General features: G+C 43.9%; 2 protein-coding genes across 6 annotated transcripts; one reads left to right on the top strand and one right to left on the bottom strand.

Moving 5' to 3' along the window:
- Positions 1–1156: 1156 nt before the first annotated feature.
- med15 (mediator complex subunit 15) lies at positions 1157–14786 on the top strand. Of its 5 annotated transcripts, none has more exons than XM_028974345.1 (18): positions 1158–1328; positions 2319–2406; positions 2537–2588; positions 3492–3515; positions 3617–3775; positions 4628–4950; positions 5102–5416; positions 8177–8362; positions 9741–9842; positions 10597–10715; positions 11571–11689; positions 12317–12451; positions 12535–12598; positions 12996–13062; positions 13149–13309; positions 13413–13579; positions 14122–14220; positions 14378–14786. In XM_028974345.1, exons 1-18 carry the CDS (start codon positions 1258–1260, stop codon positions 14512–14514), a joined length of 2388 nt encoding a protein of 795 aa, XP_028830178.1. In that variant the 5' UTR covers positions 1158–1257; the 3' UTR covers positions 14515–14786. The 5 variants fall into 5 exon arrangements, with proteins under 5 accessions (XP_028830177.1, XP_028830178.1, XP_028830176.1 ...); XM_028974343.1 differs by having other exon boundaries at positions 14375–14786; XM_028974342.1 differs by having other exon boundaries at positions 8174–8362.
- Positions 14685–20085, bottom strand: ccdc74b (coiled-coil domain containing 74B). The gene is made up of 7 exons (XM_028971063.1): positions 19830–20085; positions 19100–19147; positions 18651–18759; positions 18335–18527; positions 18122–18222; positions 17247–17306; positions 14685–15026 (listed from the first exon to the last, which is right to left on the bottom strand). Exons 1-7 carry the CDS (start codon positions 20083–20085, stop codon positions 14888–14890), a joined length of 906 nt encoding a protein of 301 aa, XP_028826896.1. The 3' UTR covers positions 14685–14887.
- Positions 20086–20305: the final 220 nt, after the last annotated feature.

Genomic DNA, 20305 nt, shown 5'->3' with positions numbered 1-20305 from the left:
CGCAGTATTTGAGAATAGATGTATCACAAGACCCTATAGCTACATCTTGCTGAAAGCCTGGCTACCTCATCCCTCCACCGCTCTCTTGAATGTTAATAGACCTGCCTCCATTTCTTCATCTAAACCCTGCCAGTTCCCATAAGCCTGCCCTGGCTCAGTGGTGCAACAAATTGGATGGAAACAATCAAGAAGGCCTTTTTCATCTTTTTTCACCCTCCTTTTTCTCCAGCTCAGGCATGAGCAGAATGAATGGTTGGTGCAAAATACATTATATGATGAGCAAGGTTCAAATCCCACTTACTACCATTGTGTCCCTCAGCAAGACACTTACCCCAAAGTTTCTCCAGGGGGACTGTCCCTGTAACTACTGATTGTAAGTCTGATAAATGGTGTAAATGTAAAATAAAGATAAACATCTCTGGCATCAAGTTCATCTTCATACCAGTAATGATTGTCAGTTGATGAATAGCCTGTTTGATTTGCTCACTTTCATGTTCCATGCATTTCATATTCTCTTTCAAACAGATTGATGTTGTAATAGCTGATTAAATAATGGTACAGAAGTAAGGTTTGAAATTGGAATGGAGTCAATAAAGAGCCAATTAGGTGACCGCTCCCATTAAAATTTGGGTCGCATGTTCCAGAAATGTAGCCTACTGATTCCATCTAGTGGTCTCACAACATCAAATGAGATATTTCTTTATTTAAAAACATTTGAACACATATTTTTAAAGAGACATATATAGCGGAGACATAGCAGTTCTCTAATATTATAGTTTTGTGTATTCTCCACAAAAAGATCATTTCATCTCCAAATAAAATTGGCACTTGAGGGTCCTGAACATGGTTTCTAAAAAAAAAAGGGGGTCAGGAAAAAATCATTTGTTTCTATCGGTGTCAAAACATTTCTGCTCATAGGGGCACTTCCCCTTATCGCAGCTGACAATCAACGAAAGCCAAAACCAAGACTTTCGTCCATTCATGAAACGGGGAATAACGCACCGGAACATTCGGCGCCTATTCGGCTGCGTTTTCGCAACGTTCCCTCGACTGTCATCGTGTAACCATTTCGCGCCGGAAGTGTCGAAGGAGCAGCACAGAGCTGCAGCGGCTAGAGCGAAGGCGACGCGACGGGCCGCGCGGCGGCCGCTCTGGTTCTGTGTAGCTCTGTGCGGCGCCAGTCCTCCCGCTCGCTTTGTTCGTCCCGCGCCCGGTCCAGAGCGCTGCGCCTTCCCCCCCAGTGCGGTTAGCGTTTAAATGATGGAGGTCCCCGGATCAGACAGCGACTGGAGGAGCCCGGCTTTCCGGCAGAAAGTTGTCGCGCAAATGTAAGGAGGCACAAACAGACGTTGCTTAGTTATTATTGTTTTTTTGGGTGCATGTTTCGTTAGCTTTGTTGCTAGTTGGGTCGAAGGCCGCCGATGCAGCCTCGGACTCGCGGTTGCTCCTGTCCGCGGGAGGGGAGAGTCGCGAGGCGGTAAAAAAGTGTTTCCAAGTTCGTATCCTGCCGCCAGTTGTTCAGCACAGATGGAGTAACGTGGAAACGTTTCTTCTAAAACGTACGCGGTCCATTTCTGTACAAGTGCGTATGCTCGTCGGCAGGCGTGGGTCAGGCAGGTATGGCTGATCGCTGGAATTACGTTTCTAGATCAACAGTTCTATCGTTCCGTGTAAGACACACAAATAATAACGATTTAAAAGGGAAGGTGGCAAGAATTTCACAAACAAACAAACTGCTGATTATCTAGAGATGGTCGTCTACAGATGGAGAACAATATTGCATTGCTGCCCAGACAGCAAAAGGACAACAGACTTCAGACTCCACCTCTATACACATAATGTGTAGGTGTCAATTAAAAAAAAATGAAATCAGGTCAATTCTGCAATAAATTGTTTTCTAAATCAACATTTGATCCGTGTTTGACTTTGTTGTTTTTTTTTTTTTTTTGTTCCCTTACCAAAATATTACCTAAACCATCCTGATTTATTAAGGGAAACAATTTTATACTTTTTTAAACACAGTCCAAACTGGGCAAGAGTCGAGTTTTATTTTCTCAAAAAGTGAGATATGTAAATTATAGCACAAACACTGTATGTAGTAAACATGAAAATCTGAAAATACACCATTTTGACAGTGGTTATCAGATTACATATAAATTATAAGGGAATATTTATACGTTTTTCAAACCATCATCATCATGCTGAGAAACTGTACAGACCATCAATGATCATTAGTTAGTTCCCTAATTTTAATTAAATCTATCGTATAAAGTTTGCTCTGAATACACATTTAATCGTTTGTGCCGGATTGCCTACAGAGAAGAAGCCATGAGGAAGGCTGGGACGCCTCACAGCAAGAGCAGCAATGACATGGAGAACCACGTTTACGTCAAGGCCAAGTCCCGAGTGAGTGCCACACACATTATACCACATTTACCGCATCAAAAAGAACTTAGATGTAAGATGTATTGTGCTGGGAATTATGTATAGTGTTTTTAACAATGATTTGTTAATTGTTGTCTTTCTTGTTGTATAGGAGGAGTATTTGTCCTTGGTAGCAAGGCTGATCATTCATTTCAGAGACATCCGTGAGTATGAATTTATCAAAAGTTTGCAAGCATATGTGCCACCACCCAAGACTATAAAACACACCTACCATCATCAACATTGTGACCTTCCACCATCTGTTGTTTTTGCTGCCAAGACAGCCCTAACCCATGGACCCTCCCAATGGACCCTTAAGATATGCTGTAGTATCTTAAATACTCAAAGTGAAGTGATTGTCACATGTGATACACAGCAGCACAGCACACGGTGCACACAGTGAAATTTGTCCTCTGCATTTAACCCATCACCCTGAGTGAGCCGTGGGCAGCCATGACAGGCGCCCGGGGAGCAGTGTGTGGGGACGGTGCTTTGCTCAGTGTCACCTCAGTGGCACCGTGGCGGATCGGGATTCGAACCGGCAACCTTCTGATAATACATATTCTTGATTGGATTGAGGTCTGGAAAATGTGGAGTCCCAATTAAAACCTCAGCAGTATCCACAATTTGGCCCTTGTCAAGGCCATTCAAATTATAACACTAAGAACAAAATTTTCACTTGATGCCTAATATATGCCACCCGCTGCTAGGTGCCACATTAACAAGATAATCAGTGTTATTGACCTCACTTCTCAGTGGTCTTTATGTTGTGGCTGATTGGTGTACATGCTTGTACAATAATTGTGGGAACAGGAGAAATATGCAGCACACCATGACACACAGCAGTGTGTGGGTATGGTACCTTGCTCAAGGGGGACCTCAGTGGTACCTTGACTGTTTTTATGAGTTTGCTTCCTTACCCGCTAGGCCGACCACTTCAAAGTAAACCAGTGTAGAATTAATTTGCAATTGTCATAATTGCGCACAGCATACATTTTGCTCAGTGAAATATGATCAAATATGATATGATATAAGTTTCTTAAATACGTGTAATATTTTGTTTACAGATAAGAAGCAGCAAGGAGGCCAAGGTTAGTAATAAAATGTTCTGTTTCTCAATAATAGATTTAAAAAATAAAAAAAAACATGCTTTCAAGTGTATTACATTGAAAGAATCCTGTCTCCATGTCAGACCCAATGGCTGCCCTGCCTAACCTTGGAGTAGGTGGGCCTGGACCTAGCATTAACATGGGCCCTCGCCCTGCTGGCGCCCCCATGGGTGCGATGGGGATGGGGCAGATGCAGATGCAGATGGGAGCCATGCAGGCAGTGGCTGGAAATCAACAGACCCGTAAGTTTTTACTTAATCATTAGGGATGGTGTAACATGTGGATGGTAGATTAAATGATTTTCTGTCATGTAAGCGTTGTAAACAGCGACTTCCTTACTAATGAAGATCTATTTATAATGATTACAATATGCATGCAGCTCTCTTATGTTTGTTGAAGCAGATAAAGCTTCACATAAGTGTATGAAATTTACTAAGGACTCAAAACCAATTTTAAAAAAAGTGTTCATTTTTTTTATAATATTATAATTTTATAATAAAGTGATGTGATTTTCATTGTCAAAAACACAGCACAGCACACGGGTGGAACAATGAAATATGTCCACTGCTTTTAACAATCACCCTTGATGAGCAGTGGGCAGCCATGAAAGGTGTGGGTGGGGACAGTGCTTTACTCAGTGGCACTTTGGCGGTTTGGGATTTGAACCCACAACCATCCTATTATGGGTTTGCTTCCTTACCCACTAGGTCACCACTGCCCCCAATTATTATTCAGTTATGTATTTACAGGGCACAACAATTACCAATGTTCATACCATGGCACATATTGAAACAGTTATACTGATGCAGCCCAATTAAAACATTAACAACATTGTATGTTCGACGCATATGTTGACCATATGTGGACTAAAGGAGCCCTTAGGTACACTTTCTATATTCTATATTTGGGTTCTGAGTTGTTAAATGAACGGTATCTACAGATCGGGTCTTAGTGAACCAAATGAGGGATTTCAGTGATGGATATTTAAAGCATTTCAATGTCACTCTTTATAAGAGTGTCTGCCAAATGCTGTAAATGTATATATATAAATGATGCATGTAATTATGAAAAAATGCTTTCTTTATGCCATCTAGCCCAACTCCCTGGTGTAGTTGGAGGCCCAGGTCAACTGCAGATGCAACAGCTAGCTGCACAACAACAGCAACAACAACAACAGCAGCAGCAGCAACAGCAGCCACATGCCCTACAGTTCCAACAGTTTCAGGCAGTCCAGCAGCAACAGCAGCAGCAACAACAACAGCAGCAGCAACAGCAGCAACAACAGGCTGCACTGCAGCAACAACAACAGCAGTTCCAGATACAGCAATTTAAACTGTTGCAGCAGCAGCAGGTCCAGAACCAGCAGCAGCAACAACAACAGCAGCAGCAACAGCAGCAACAACAACAACCAAACCAGGTTGGGCTTAATATAAGTCTCTATGTAAGTCTCTGTACTGATATTTGAGACCTCAGATAACATTTTCTTGCTTCAAGTTAACATAATGATTGATGCCTGGAGTTTGTTTCTGCAAGACGTCTTTCTAACTGATGTTCTCTTCACAATCCAGATGCATCCATCCCGGCTCCAGATGGTTCAGCAGCTGCAGGCCCAGGCCCAGGCCCAGGCCCAAGCACAGGCTCAGGCTCAGGCTCAAGCCCAGGCTCAAGCCCACATGGTGCAACAGCAGCAGGCCCAGGTGCAGCAGACACAGGCAGCTCAAATGCAGCCCCACTCCCAGCAGCAGGCCATGGTACAAGGCCAGTCCATACCTGGGCAGATGCCACCTGGACAGCATCAGCCAATCAGCACGCTCAGCTTGCAGCAGCACCAACAGCAGCAACAGCAGCAGCAGCAACAGCAGCTTAAGCTTCAGGCCTTGCAGGTAAAGATAGATACTTAAGGATTTTAGAGGGTTAAACACTTTGAGTTGAAGTGGAGATACTCACTATAGATAAATGGCTTCTCAGATTAAATAACTCATCGATCAAGATATAAATGCTGGTCATGTGACAATAACTATAACAAAATATATAATGTGATAAAACAAGACTAAATATGGTTTACAAGATAAAAATGATATTAAAATGTCTTCCAAAAACAAGACAAGACGTTTCTCTCGTTAAATATTGTGATTTCTACCATCTGGTCGCACAGATGACGTCACTTCTGTAATATGCAATTGCAAAATTAATTTGATTTCAGGAGACTTCTGATGGATGAGCAAATGGCTGGGAGAAAAAAGATAACCTTGTTTAAATTATGATATGGATTTTACTAAAGAAAATTATTATAGAAAATTTACTAAAAAAACTATTATAGTGTATTGCATCTTCAGTGTTCTGTTTTGCTGCACATGGCTTCTTTTTTTTTACATTTACATCATTTATCAGACGCCCTTATCCAGAGCGGCTTACAATCAGTATTTACTGGGACATTCCCCCCCTGGAGCAACTTAGTGTTAAGTGTCTTGCTCAGGGACACAATGGTAGTACGTGGGATTTGAACCTGGGTCTTCTGGTTCATAGGCGAGTGTGTTACCCACTAGGCTACTACCACCCCAAATAATCAAATAATTTAAGGAGTCCTGTAAATATTGAACATGTCCGTAACCTCTTTGTGGTAGATAAGTTCTGGTGCAATATAGGGAATGCTTCATCATGAACCGCATTTTGCACACAGATTATTAGGTCCATTACTGCCACCTTCTGGCAGATGCAGCATTTACATTATTTATGGCATTTGGCAGACACCTTTATCCAGAGAGACTTACAACGTGGTTTCATGTTACCATCAATGAAGTATTCAGTTCTGGTTTACTAAGACTCTAACCATGAATATAATTATTTTATTCACTCTGTTGTGGATCTTCCTTGCATGTAAGTAAGAAAGTTACAAGATAGTCTTAAGTATTCTCTGAAGAGGAAGGTCTTAAATTGCCATTTGCAAATACTCAGCGACCGTGCTGTTCTGACCTCATTCCACCACCGAGGGGCCAAGACAGAGAAGAGTCTAGATGAGTGTCTTCCTCGTACCTTCAGTGGAGGGCCCAGGCGAGCAGAACTGGAGGTTCGGGAGAGTGTGAGGTGCAGTGTTAGGTCTAATACAGGCTTTGAGGTATAATGGTGAAATCCCATGTTTGGCTTTATAGGCCAGCATCAGTATTTTGAATCTGATGCGGGGGGGCAGCTACTGGGAGCTAATGGAGGGAGAGTAGCAGTGGGGTGGTGTGGGAGAATTTAGGAAGGTTGTAAGCCACTCACGTTGCTGCATTCTGTATTAGTTGTAGAGGGTGGATGGCATTCAGAGGTTACAGTAATCCAGTTTTGAGATTATTAGGGACTCAACCAGTATCTGTGTTGATAGATAAGGGCGGCTCCGTCTGATATTGTACAGAAGGAATCTACATGTGCAGGAAAAATTGCCGATGTGAGTCCAGAAAGAGAATTGGTAGTCTACTGTTACACCAAAGTTGCATGCAGTTGCAGAAGGAGCGAAATGAGAGTAGTTCGGGTAGATGGCAAGATCCCAATGAAGTGAAGAATCTGCTGGAATGAATATAAGGCCAATTTTTGTGGGATTTAGCTTTAGATGATTGATAAAATGTCAGTTAGACATGCAGAGATTTTGGAAGCAGCATGTACATCTGAGGGAGGAAAAGAGAAGATAAGTTGTGTGTCATCAGCATAGCAGTGGTAGGATATCCCATGTGAGGAAATGACCTCACCAACTGATCTCGTGTAGCGGGAGAAAAGGAGAGGACAGAGTACTGAGTCCTGAGGGACACCAGTGGAGAGAGCTTCTGCGTGAAGCTGATGTGGATCCTTTCTAAGTCACTTTGTAAGACCGCTCATCAAGCAAACCATTGCTATTCTGAGGCCTGAATTTCAAGTCTTTTCAATAATAAGAACAGATGAAAATTTTGCTGATCTGGCTGCATGCATCTCAGAAATAACCAGAAGGACTGTCTCTGTAGAATGACCTGCTCTGAAGCCAGACAGGTTGAGGTCTAGGACTGGTTGGGATCTGTGATTTTGTTGTCAGCACATTCAACTATGTAAAGAACAAGGAACATTTAATAAGAATATTTAATTCATTATTATTTCACACAGCATCGTCGTTTGCTCTAGACAACCTCTTTTTGAGACCTGGAAATTGTGTCCGGCTGAGTTTTTGGAATTGTCCTGGTTTTATTCAAATCCTATACGCTTTTCATTTCCACTCACGGTAGTGGATTGGTTTCTCGCCTGATCCCGCTTGTCGAAGAATCGCTATCACAACCTTTCTTTGCTCCAATTTCAGCCATTTTGCTCTTTGCAAGCTTTATCCTGTGAACCATGTTACATGGTACTGCATGCGTTTGTTCTGTACTCCAGAGCATAAGCAGCCACATGTCTCCATTTAAAAGTAATGTAAATGTACACACAAAATATGCTAATTCCTGTCATGGCCAAAAAAAAAATGGCCAAAGCTGATCACCAAGGTTGTATAATCAAGCAGCCCAAATCCAAGCTTCTGCGTGATATAGAATGCAATAGGCCTTTAGCACTCTGATTTGAGGAATTCTCTGTTCCAGACCATAAGAAAGAGACTGTTGACACCTTTCTGCTTGCTTTATTCTGTGCTCCTCTGTGTTGGACAGCAGCAGGCCCGACTGGCCCAGCAGGCGCAGGCCCAGGCTCAGGCCCAAGCCCAAGCCCAAGCTCAAGCGCAGGCTCAAGCCCAAGCCCAGGCTCAAGCTCAGGCCCAGGCACAAGCTCAAGCTCAGGCCCAGGCCCAGGCCCAGGCACAAGCTCAGGCCCAACAAGCCATGGCTTCTGTTCCAAATCAGGTAAGAGCACCGCAAGGGTGTGCAGAACAACTAAGACCCTGCATGCTTTCAGGTTGCCTCTCCGCCAGATGAGTCCTGGCTCCTCGGTTCCCGAAGATGGCAGCATGTTTGAGCATGGTGAGGACATCCTGAGGGAGGTTGTCAGAAGATGTCTGCACCTGGCAAATAGCATTTCCCGTTAAAATCCCTGGCTTAGGAATCATTTTAGAAGGTTCCGTTGGAGAACGTCAGTCTGCTGTGTTACTTTGTTACTGTGCGCCGTGCCTGTGACCAAGGCCTTCCTTTCTATCTGTCCTCCTGCCCTGATAGAAAAAGAAAAGTTTTCAATAAAATGCAGGCTTAATATAGATTTCTTTGGGACATAAATCATTTAAGCACCCCAACCCCACCCCCCAACCCCCTTCAACATTTTGCTTCATGAGTGACATTTTTTTGTCGTCATTGTGTGTCACATTTTGTACCGCTAACAGTAGTGCAGCTGCATGCTAGCTGTGCCTGCCTATAACCCTCCATGCAAGCGCATAAATTCTGCCCTGCCCTGCCCTACATGCGCAATGATCTGGATCAGCTCTGTTACCACCAGCTTTGTTAGTAATGCCCGGTCAATTAAATATGCAATCTCATAATCAAAATAGCAGAATGAAGGCAGTATAATAATAATAATATTAATAACAATAAGTTACCTTACCACCTCTTAACATCTCTTTCTACAATTGACAGATATTTCTAATTCGAATAATTATTTTTATGGTCAAGCCACATTTTCCAAACCAGATTTATTTAGTGCATCGCTTCTAAGACAAACTGACTGACTTCTAAATCAGGTTAAATAAAAACATATTTTTGAGTTGATTTGGGGTGCATCAATATCTCAAGAAAAGATGGCACAGGGGAACTCCGTATTCACTTGGTTAACTTTAATGGTCAGAGTGTATAGCACAGTAATTACATCTTTGTTTAATTTAAAGATTTACAATTTAAACAAATCTTTTTTTTTTTAATTTTATTACCCTTCATTGACCATTAATGAATGGTAATACGGATTTATCTGTAATGATAAAATTGGCTGGGCTCTAGTTAATATCATGACATGAAGGCATCACTATGCTTCTGGCTGTAGCATTACTTTGCAGTTTTTGAAGCTTGCGAATTCTTCTGGCCGGTCTGCGTTCTCTGTGTGAGTTTGTTTGAGCTTGTTTGAGCATGTCTGCTGGTTTGCATACATCAGGGGAGGACCGCTGCAGCGGGCGTGAGAAGGTGTGCGGGGGCGTGCAGGTCCACCCGAGCTTGTGCATGGGCTTCATCTCATTTCAGCTGATGGCGCTGTGTTTTATTGTTTTGGCTTGTGACATGTCTGTCCCCTCTGTCCTCCTCAAAGATGATGCCCCGGATGCAAATGCCACATCGGTTGCCCCGCGCCGCCCCGGGCTCTGCCATTCCGCCATCCTCCGCACCAATGGGAGGACCACAAATGCCACAGGTATTTACTTGAGGGTTGCGGTGACAAGGCCCTGGCAGAAAACTGGGACCCGCTGGTGGCTGCCCTGGCCCTCAATTGAAACGGGACTCCCGTTTCACTGTCTGCACTGAACCCTCCTGCCAGTCATTCAGATTCATTTTTATCTGACTACTTTTTATTACCAGAACGCATACATCTTTAAATATTGAAAATGGGGTAAAACTGAAAAACGTTTTTGGTGGGACAAATGTGAAAAATAAGTAGCACTTATTAACAATTTATAATTTTAAGTAAATGTTTCGGGGGGGATTTATACTTTCAATGTAAAAAAAACATGCTGACCGATGTAATAAAATCTATTAACAGGGGTGCACAATCAGAACTTTATAGGCCATAGTCAATATTCTTTCTCTGCACATCTAAATGAACATTAAGGTAGTTTATTTTTAAAAGGACAGGTAATTGTGGTATTTTCATATAGTTGATATTGTGTGTGTGCAAATCACAATATTTATGTACCCACCCCTAGTTTTTACACACAAATTGAAACATTTAATCATTTCTAAAAGCTAATATTTTTCCCCAAGGAAAGGATGAGAATCATGCTGATGGGGTTGCGCCTGTCAATTGTGCGCTGGTGGGTTGTGTTGTAGCTCTGGTGTTCTTCTCTAAGCCGTTCGGGTCTGTCCTGACTTCTCACGCCTGTAGGGCCCCGTGTGGCGCCATGGCAAAAATGTATGAACCGTGTCGGTCCCTCTGTCTGTTTCCTCTGCAGGTCACGCAGATGATGTCATCGGCCTCCCCTGGGCAGGTTCCAACGCCACAGTCCATGCTGCCCCCACCCCAACCACAGCCGTCACCACAGCCTCCGTCCTCCCAGCCCAACTCAGTCAGGTAAGGCCTGTCTGAAACCAGTTTCCTTATATCAGATCACATTTACATTTTTTCCAATACAATGATAAATGACCAGCAACATTAGCAAAACAGTGCTTTACCAGATCAAATGGACATTTCAAAAAGGAAATATTTATGTGCATTGGTTTGTTAGATATACCTGGCTAGGGTTGCAAAGATTCGAATTTTTGGTGGTACAAAGACATAGAGAAATAGTTTGATAGTAGCCTAGCAGGTAACACATTCACCTATCAACCAGAAGACCAAGGTTCAAATCCCACTTACTATTATTGTGCCCCTGAGCAAGACGATTTACTCTCAAGTAAATCTTTATGGGAGTTACAATTTTAGGACCTATGCAAACAGGGTACGTTTGAAATTCATATTGAAGCATATTGATTTTTATAGAAAAATAGGAAGCAAAGTTCAATCAGTTGCCTACAACAGTACAATGCCAAATGATAATAGTTTTCTAGCAGATCGAGCTAGTCTTTTACGACGTTATATTGTATAAATACGCATTTTAGAAAACGTACCTCTTAAGTGGTGAATTGTAGCATCTTTAACACTCTATACCAGCCACCCGCCGCCCACGTAGAATCTGAATCCGCCCCCTTTGGACTTTTTTTATGCATGCTATGCCAATGGGTGACCTGTGGTGCTGGATCTCTGCTTTAGCATCTTATGGGTATCCAAAATATTGTGCTTCAATGGGAGTAGTCCCATTAATCCATGCAACCCTATACCTGGTAGGTGTCTGTATCAGACACCTTGACATTTTAAAGTGCATGTTTTTAGGCAATTGAAAAGAGCAGACATTAGGGGGATGTTTGATTTGTGGTTTCTATCTCACAGCTCTGGCCCCACTCCGTCCCCTGGAGGCTTTCAGCCCAGCCCTTCTCCTCAGCCATCCCAAAGCCCTGTTCCGGGGCGCACCCTCCAAGTCCTTTCACCAGGACCTCTCAACACCCCAGGTACAGATGTTACGTCCTGGTCTAGGTCAGGAACGGGAACAATTTAGAAAGAGGGAGGGAAATATCACAACCGTTTGACAAGGTGATTTTTAATAATAATAAACAATTCAAGTCACGCCTTGAAACATAATCAGGCCACGAAAAAGCATTGGGTAGACTAATGGGAACAGGGCATCTGTCCGGTGTATTTCCCCATTCCCCCTTTCCTTCCCTCTCTTCTCTTTTTCTCCTTCTCTCCCCCCTCTCCTTTTTCCTCATCACAGCACGCCGTCTTTAACGGCCTCGCTCCGACGGGAGCGCAAATCAGCATCAGGTCTGGGAGGAGTTCCGTAAATTACAGGCCCCTCCTACAAAAAGGAAAAACACAAACAAGACAGAACATACAGACCACACATCACATGATCACAGGACGTAACACAGATTGCCATATAGTTCCACATCTGCTCTGTTATTGGTTGAGGAACCAACTGTGGTTACGCATTGGCCATTAGCGTATAAATCATCTGCCTCTTCTCACAAGTGTCAGCAATTGCTCTGGCAAGCAGACATCCATAAAAAGTCTTCTGTCTCAGTCTGATACAAAGCACTAGGTATTCTTATTTTAAAAGTGTCCTTTATAAATTGAAGGCAACCCCAGTTCTGTGATGAGCCCTGCCGGAGGAAACCAGACAGAGGACCAGCTGTACATGGACAAACTGAAGCAACTCTCCAAGTACATTGAGCCCCTGCGCCGAATGATCAACAAAATAGACAAAAACGAAGGTAACGGTCTATTAAAAGCAGCCCAGCGCATGTACACTGATTGGTTCTTACAAACTGGAATTTTACATTCTGACCCATATCAGATCGCAAGAAGGACTTGAGCAAGATGAAGAGCCTTCTAAACATCCTGACAGACCCCAAAACAAGGTATGGAGTAGTGACTGTCGAAAATATCGATATGTAATCCACAATAACAACGATATCACAACATTGACAGTTGTTGCAGCACAGTTCTCGATGATAAAATCATGAATTGTGTATAACGGAGAAATTCTATATCATACACAAACATTTACATTTACAGCATTTATCAGACGCCCTTATCCAGAGCGACTTACAATCAGTAGTTACAGGGACAGTCCCCCTGGAGCCTCTTAGGGTTAAGTGTCTTGCTCAGGGACACAATGGTAGTAAGCGGGATTTGAACCTTGGTCTTCTGGTTCATACGCTACTACCACCAAACATCAATATATTGATAGACTAGAAGATCACCCAGGAAATTATCATCATAATTCTTATTCATAATCCACTTCTGGACTCACAGATGTCCACTGAAGACCCTGCAGAAGTGTGAAATAGCCCTGGAGAAACTGAAGAATGACATGGCAGTGGTAAGCTTATATTTTGTACAAATGAAGGATTTTTTTTTTTTTTAATGTCCGTATCAACATGGAAACATGCGTTTTTTTTCTACCAGCCCACCCCACCGCCACCTCCAGTACCCCCCACTAAAAAACAGTACCTGTGCCAGCCCCTGCTGGATGCGGTGCTGGCAAACATCCGCTCGCCAGTCTTCAACCACTCACTTTACCGCACGTTTGCGCCGGCCATGACCGCCATCCACGGTCCACCAATAACGTGAGTATAATCCACGTTACACCTATTCATAGGCTGTGGGCAGGCAATGTAGAGTGTAGAGTCTTGGCTGCTTTCGGACTGTCCGTCTCCATCTGCCGAGCAGCGGGCCTTCAATTCCGGCAAGGAAGCGTAAATACGAAGAGGATGAGCGACAGACCATTCCCAACATCCTCCAGGGGGAGGTGGCCCGGCTCAACTCCAAATTCCTGGTCAACCTGGACCCGTCCTACTGCAGCAACAATGGCACCGTTCACCTTATCTGCAAACTGGGTGAGGATTGTTGCCTTGTGGTCAACTCGAGACACAAAAAATCTGCACACTTACAGTACCAAGATCTTGCACACAACTTACCGTGTTGCTCTGGACCTGTCACCTTGGGAAAGGTTAAATGTAAAGTTTATGGGTAAATAAAAAAAACTGATTGCACTCGCCTATGAAGCAGAAGACCACAAAGTCACAGATTCAAACCCCAGGGGTATTGGAACGGCAGAAAAACGCCTGGTTCGGACATCCGTGTGAACGAGTCCTTAACTCTCATCTCACTGACCCATTTGAAGGAAATGTGAAATAATGTCGAAAAATGAATGGGATTCATCATGATGCATCAATTATTAATTGATAATCCGAATCGAATAGTGAAATCCAATGAAGGTTCACACCTCTACTTAATACCATTGTATTATAAGTAGCTCTGGATAAGGGCATCTGGTAATGGTGTAGATGATGTGGACTATGGGGGGGTCTAGGTCTGAGCTCTAAAGTTTTTGATGGGTAATGAATAGGAACGTTGTGTTGTGTCGATTCATTCCCAGACGATAAGAGCCTGCCCAGTGTGCCTCCTCTCCAGCTGAGCATTCCAGCAGATTACCCTGAGCAGAGCCCCCAGTGGGCAGATGACAGCCAGCAGTACGGTATGAGAAGCCCTGCCTCATGCTGATGCTTCTGTACAATGTGTTTTTTTTTAAATACAGGAACAGGATTGAGAAACCTGGTATAATACACAAAAATAAGACAACAGAAATCGAAATCCTTTCGAAATCAAAACCTCTTCCCTCTCACTTCCAGCAGAAGCGAATCCGTTCCTGCAGACAGTGCATAAGAACATGACCTCCAAGCTCCTACAGCTTCCCGATAAGCACTCGGTGACTGCGCTTCTCAACACGTGGGCTCAGAGCGTGAGGCTGGCCTGCCTGTCTGCCGCCTGAGAGAGGACGGACCCGCCCGCCTACCTGCACACCATCAGGACTTGCCCAGCATCATCACCTGCTCTGTAATCGCTTTACAAACTGTCAATAGATGCAAAGTATTGTTATTTTTGCTATGTGGAGACTGGAAATGAATACTGAAATTCAGATTCTTTAAGATATGGGTTATACTTTATTGTTTGCTTTTTTGTATTATTATTTTGCTGTGCACGCTAAGAAATGTAAAAAAAAAATTTTTTTTAGATAAATAAATAAATACTCTTAATCCACAATATGGGTGTTAATGCTCCTTAATTGCAACACTGGTGTGTTGCATTTAGTGTAGTATATATAATAAAATATAATACATATTTTTTTAATTCAACACCTGCTGTTATTTGTACATGGTCCTTTTCAGGCGACCCCTCTGTATTGCCTGTGTCCTCCTCTGTCTCTCGGCTACGCTGGTGCCCAGGCTCTGCCTCAGGGCGGGAAGGATCACCCTCTGGGCCTTGTGTTCCTGGGGTACTTGGCTGTCCATGGGAAGAGAAAAAGACTGTTCAGAAAGGCATTTTTGACGCTTCCGTCTCTTTCTGCCTGATTGAAGCTCTCTGGTCAGCACAGACCCCTTTACCAAGCTGTGGTCTCCTGCAGGACCCCCTTGGTGTTCCCATCCCACTGCTCTTATTTGAGCCTTTTATTTGGTGAGGCAGTGGGGACTAAGCAGGTCTGAAGAGTCTGGATCAGGTGAAGTGACTCTTTGTAGTACAAGTGCAATTTAAAAGACACTATGTTCCCTGTCTGGGAACCAGACCTTGCTGGATTCATATGAAGCTGAGCCGCTGTTGCCAAATATACTGATGTGGGATTGGGGTTAGGTGTTACCTGGACCTGGATTCAGTGTTGGCCCATTATTGAAACCATGTCTCTCATGAAATCCTAAGGTGGTAGAAGCCTAATGGGTAACACTGAACTGGAAGATCCATGTTACTACAAAACTCACGTTACTACACTCTGGATATGGGAATCAGCTAAATGTCATAAAAGTAATCCATTGCTACAAAACAAATAAATGGAACACAAAAATAAGACGTCTTAATAATTAGAAAATAATTCTTATTAAATACTTTTTTCTTTACGTAGTTAAATGTTCTTAGAACAAAATCACACAAAACTATTGATGGAAATCAAACTTAACCTATGGAGGTCTTTTTTTGGAGTAAAACTCAATTAAAGTGGAAAAAATAACACTACAGGATGATCAAATTTTGATGTAATGCCCTTAAAACAAGTCAAAATTTGGCTCAGTAGTGTGTGTGGCCTCCACGTGCCTGTATGAGGTGGCAGATGGTCTCCTCGACTACAGAAACCACCAGGTCCTGGACAATCCGTGGTGTTGGTGGATGGAGCGAGACATGATGTCCCAAATGTGCTCAATTGAATGCAGGTCTGGGGAACAGGCAGGCCAGCCCATAGAATCAATGCATTTGTCTTTCAGGAAATGCTGACACACTCCAGCCACAAGGTCTAGCATTAGGAGGAACCCAGGGCCAACCGTACCAGCATTTAGTCTCACATGTGCTCAGTGTGAACCTGCTTTCATAGGTGAAGAGCACATAGCTCCATAGGTAAAGTTGCCATTCTTTATGTTCTCTGGTGAATGCAAAATGTGTTGCACTGTGTTGGGCTGTACGCACAACCCACATTTGGGGATGTTGGATGCCCTCATACCACCATCATGGAGTCTGTTTCGGACCGTTTGAGCAGACACATGCACATTTGTGGCCTGGTGGAGGTCATTTTGCTGTGTTCTGGCAGTGCTGCTCCTGTTCCTCCTTGCACAAAGGCCTCCTCCACGTCTCCTGATGTACTGGTCTGTCTCCTGGTAGCACCACCGGACACTACACTGACAGATACAGCAAACCTTCTTGCCACAGCTTGCACTTATGTGCCATCCTGGATGAGCTGCACGACCTGAGCCACTTGTTTGGGTTGTAGACTTTGTCTCATGCAACCACTAGAGTGAAAGCACTGCCAGCATTCAGAAGTGACAAAAACATCAGCCAGAAAGCATAGGAACTGAGAAGTGGTCTGTGGTCACCACCTGCAGGACCACGCCCTTATTGGGGATGTCTTGCTAATTGGCTATAATTTCCACCTGTTGTCTATTCCATTTGCACAACAGCATTGATTGTAAATCAGTGTTACTTCCTAAGTGGACAGAAGTGTGACTTGGGGTTACATTGTGCTGTTTAAATGTCCCCTTTATTTTTTTGAGCAGTGTACAAATGACTTATGTAATCTAAGTGTGCAACTACTAGCACAAATGAAGTGAAGTGATTGTCACATGTGATACAAAGCAGCACAGCACATGATGCACACAGTGAAATTTGCCCTCTGCATTTAACCCATCACCCTGAGTGAGCAGTGGGCAGCCATGACAGGCACCCAGGGAGCAGTGTGTGGGGACGGTGCTTTGCTCAGAGGCACCTCAGTGGCACTTTGGCGGATCGGGATTCGAACCACCAAACGGCAACCTTCTGATTATAGGGCCGCTTCCTTAACCACTAGGCCACCACTGCCCCGAAGTAGGATCTGAAGTAGGACGGATATTACAAATGTTAAACAGGGCGTTGGAATAAATAAGCTTTTCGCCAAAGTTAACATGAATCAAACTCATTAATGCTGGCAAGTGTAACCATTTCATGAGTGAACGCTGGCAAGGAAGCAACAGGGTGGAGAAAACCACTTACTTTATTTTTGGCAGTGTTTGCAGATGTAGCTTTGGAAACCTCTCTGCTTCCTTAATTTGTCTGAAAGGAAAATAAAAGTGAATGATGTGACAGAGGAGAGTTGTTACATGATGATTACTAGGGGTGTAAACATACACTAGGAACACAATTTTACCTAAAATCAAATGAACAAAGTAATTGGTCGACTGATTAATGCTTGAGGAGCCCTGTTATAAATGTTTACTATTTTTCATTCTGATTAAACCTTCATTGCCATTCAAAGTGTATAATTGCCATTACGATATTGTTCATTAGTAGTGCAGATCTATGCACTGATCAGCAAAAACATAATGACTACTGACTGGGATAGCAAATGTTGACATGACTGAATCAGAACAAAGGGCATGAATAAGGACTTTTAGAAGTGCCAGATTTTGTTGGCTTGACAGAAAGGTTATAACAACAAAAGTGCAGTTCATGAGGGACGTTCCAAAAATGGTCCCAGAAGTGAAAACTGGTGTCTGGTAAGTGGCTGAAAACGTTATTGCTGTTTTGACAGAGGGGTGCCAAGTGCATGGGGCTGCATAGACCACCAACTAAAGTGCCTACAATGGGCAAGTGAGCATCAGAATTAGTCCACAGAGCAACGGGAGAAGGCGGCCTGGCAGTGGCCTCTTTCAGCAAGAAAGTCAAGAGGAATTGGTTCAGCAACGACTCCAAATTCTCCCGATCTTATTCCAATCGAGCATCTGTGGGGTGAAGGAACCACCTGCTACTGACAAAAAAAAATCATATTGGCCACCACTATTCTGTCACAATGGCAAGAATATCAGCACATTGTCACACAGCGGCGTACTGTGGTCATGATGCTTTGCCACCCCCCTCCTGCTGATTACCCGTCTCCACTGGCTAGGAAGGCTTTGGTCATGATGTAGTTCTCCGGGGTGATTTTCCTGTTGAAGACGATGTCCCTGAGAACCGATTTCACTCGCTGAATCTGAAACAAAGAGATGCAGGATCTCACCAGTGTCAGCCAGTGCCTGATAAAGGCTGAATAAACCGAGGACAGGCCCGAGGACAGGCCCGGGGAGTATTGAGGTGGTACAGACCTCCTGTGACTGAAGGCTATTGGCGTTGTACAGCTGCCGTATGATGACCTCACACTCCTGCAGGGTGGGGGGCCGCGGTGGCTGTGACGGGCTACAGTGGATCCTCAGGGGCTGCAGGGAGCTTATAAGACCCCCCCTCAGTTCTGACATGTCCTCGATGATGCCAGATGAGCCATCGCATGGCACTGTAGCACTTAACGACCAACAAGCAATATTTAGTACACTGACAGGAGACAACATTCTGACAACATTCATCTTGGGGACACGCGTGTGACCGTTGCAAAGGTCAAGGTTTGGGGTTCTACTGTGCAGTCACCTTAGCTCAGTGTCCATGTGTGGAAGACAGGACTCCTCCTCCAGGTCCACCCCTCCATCCTGGAACCCCTGGCTGTGGACATGGGGTCTCAGGCCCCTGTGGCTGGAGCCTGAGTGTGGAGAGGTGTGCTTTGTCACTGTCTCTGTTTGAATGACCCTCCACAAACGGAGGAATATGCTAAACTATGGGGGTGGACTGAGGTACTAACTGTATTTTACAGACAGACATAATTGCTGCTTGCAGCGTGTAAGAAACGCTGCCAGAGAGGTCAGGGATTTCACAACGGAGAATAATGTGCAATAATTAAGTTCTGGGCCTTTTTGTCCAGGGGACAGAGTGGATGTGGTAATAATGGAGCCAATTTCTAAAGCATTGACTGGGTGTAGGTGCAATTATATATGAAAATGGTGTGAATAGGCGGAACGGATGAACGGGACACTGCTGCGTACCTTTTCGGCTTGGCATCAGTGGTCCCATAATCTGCCTGAACTGCAGTTCTGAAGGCAGACAGGAGTCGGGAGAAAAGCCATGCTGTAAACAACCAATCTCATCAAAAGGGCTCTGTTCAACAGCAGTGTCAGGAGAATGGAAAAAAAACTGCCTCCATGGGGGTCCACAAAACAAAGGTGATACCGAGTTGAAGGTTTGTTTCAGTAACTTGACGCTGGGCTTTACCACCCACTGGGGTTGCATTCACAATTCATGACAACGACTGTTCACTTTCCTTATTCACTTATGGTTGCCAGGCAACCAGTACAGACTTGTTCATAAGCCTCTAAGGTGACACCTGTGACAGAACCTGTGGCTAAACCCCGGTTCCTCACTATGTTCCCTACAGAATATTAATCTGCATGTTATGGGGATTTAATATGCTACAGCATACACAAGGGTCACATTAAAATATGTTCTAATCTGCTTGTTATATCCCCAGTTGTGCATAATGCAGGGTGAATGCAGTGGAAGTATGGAGTTTGCAAAGCCAAATCATGGTGGAGTGATCTTCTATTCCAGAATGTAGAATGTAATGTCCCACCCAGAGCCTTTATGCCATATTTGGCCTTTTAGCCTTTTTTCGTATTTGTGCAGACCACCTGCATTTTGCACTTCTGTTTAAATGAACAATGTCTTTTTATATATATAATTATAATTTATACAAATATAATAGTGTGTCAGTGATACCTCTGTTTTGCCGCTGCAGGGTCTCGATCTCGGCGTGCAGCAGTCTCAGCGTGTCCCTGTGCTGCCGCTGCAGAAAGTCAACGTCTCTCTCCAGTGAAGCCACCCGCCTATCCGGATCCAGACGCCCGGACAGACAGGTCGGTGGTGCCAGATCTCGGGTCTGGTCTACACTAACCAGACGGGACCATTGGGGCAAGTGTGGCGGAGGACTGCTGGAGGACATGGCTGAGGCGTGCAGGCTGGTGGGTGTGTTCATTCTACAGCTTCTAATGTTACAGCATCCAGCGAACTGGCCCGCCTGATCAACACTGAACATGTCATATCAAAAGTTTTAAAAACATATTGTTTGGCAGAACGTCTCAGTCGGTCTTGCTTTAACTGGTGTTTCCTGTAATTAATTAAATTGGAGTCAACAGATTGGTAAAAAAAATTGCCATTTGCAATCTCTACACCTGATTAGTCAGTTTCCTGTTTAT

Source organism: Denticeps clupeoides, chromosome 3 (assembly GCF_900700375.1).
Source record: "Denticeps clupeoides chromosome 3, fDenClu1.1, whole genome shotgun sequence".
NCBI classification, from domain to species: Eukaryota; Metazoa; Chordata; class Actinopteri; order Clupeiformes; family Denticipitidae; genus Denticeps; species Denticeps clupeoides.
This window is presented reverse-complemented; position numbering and strand designations above follow the sequence as displayed.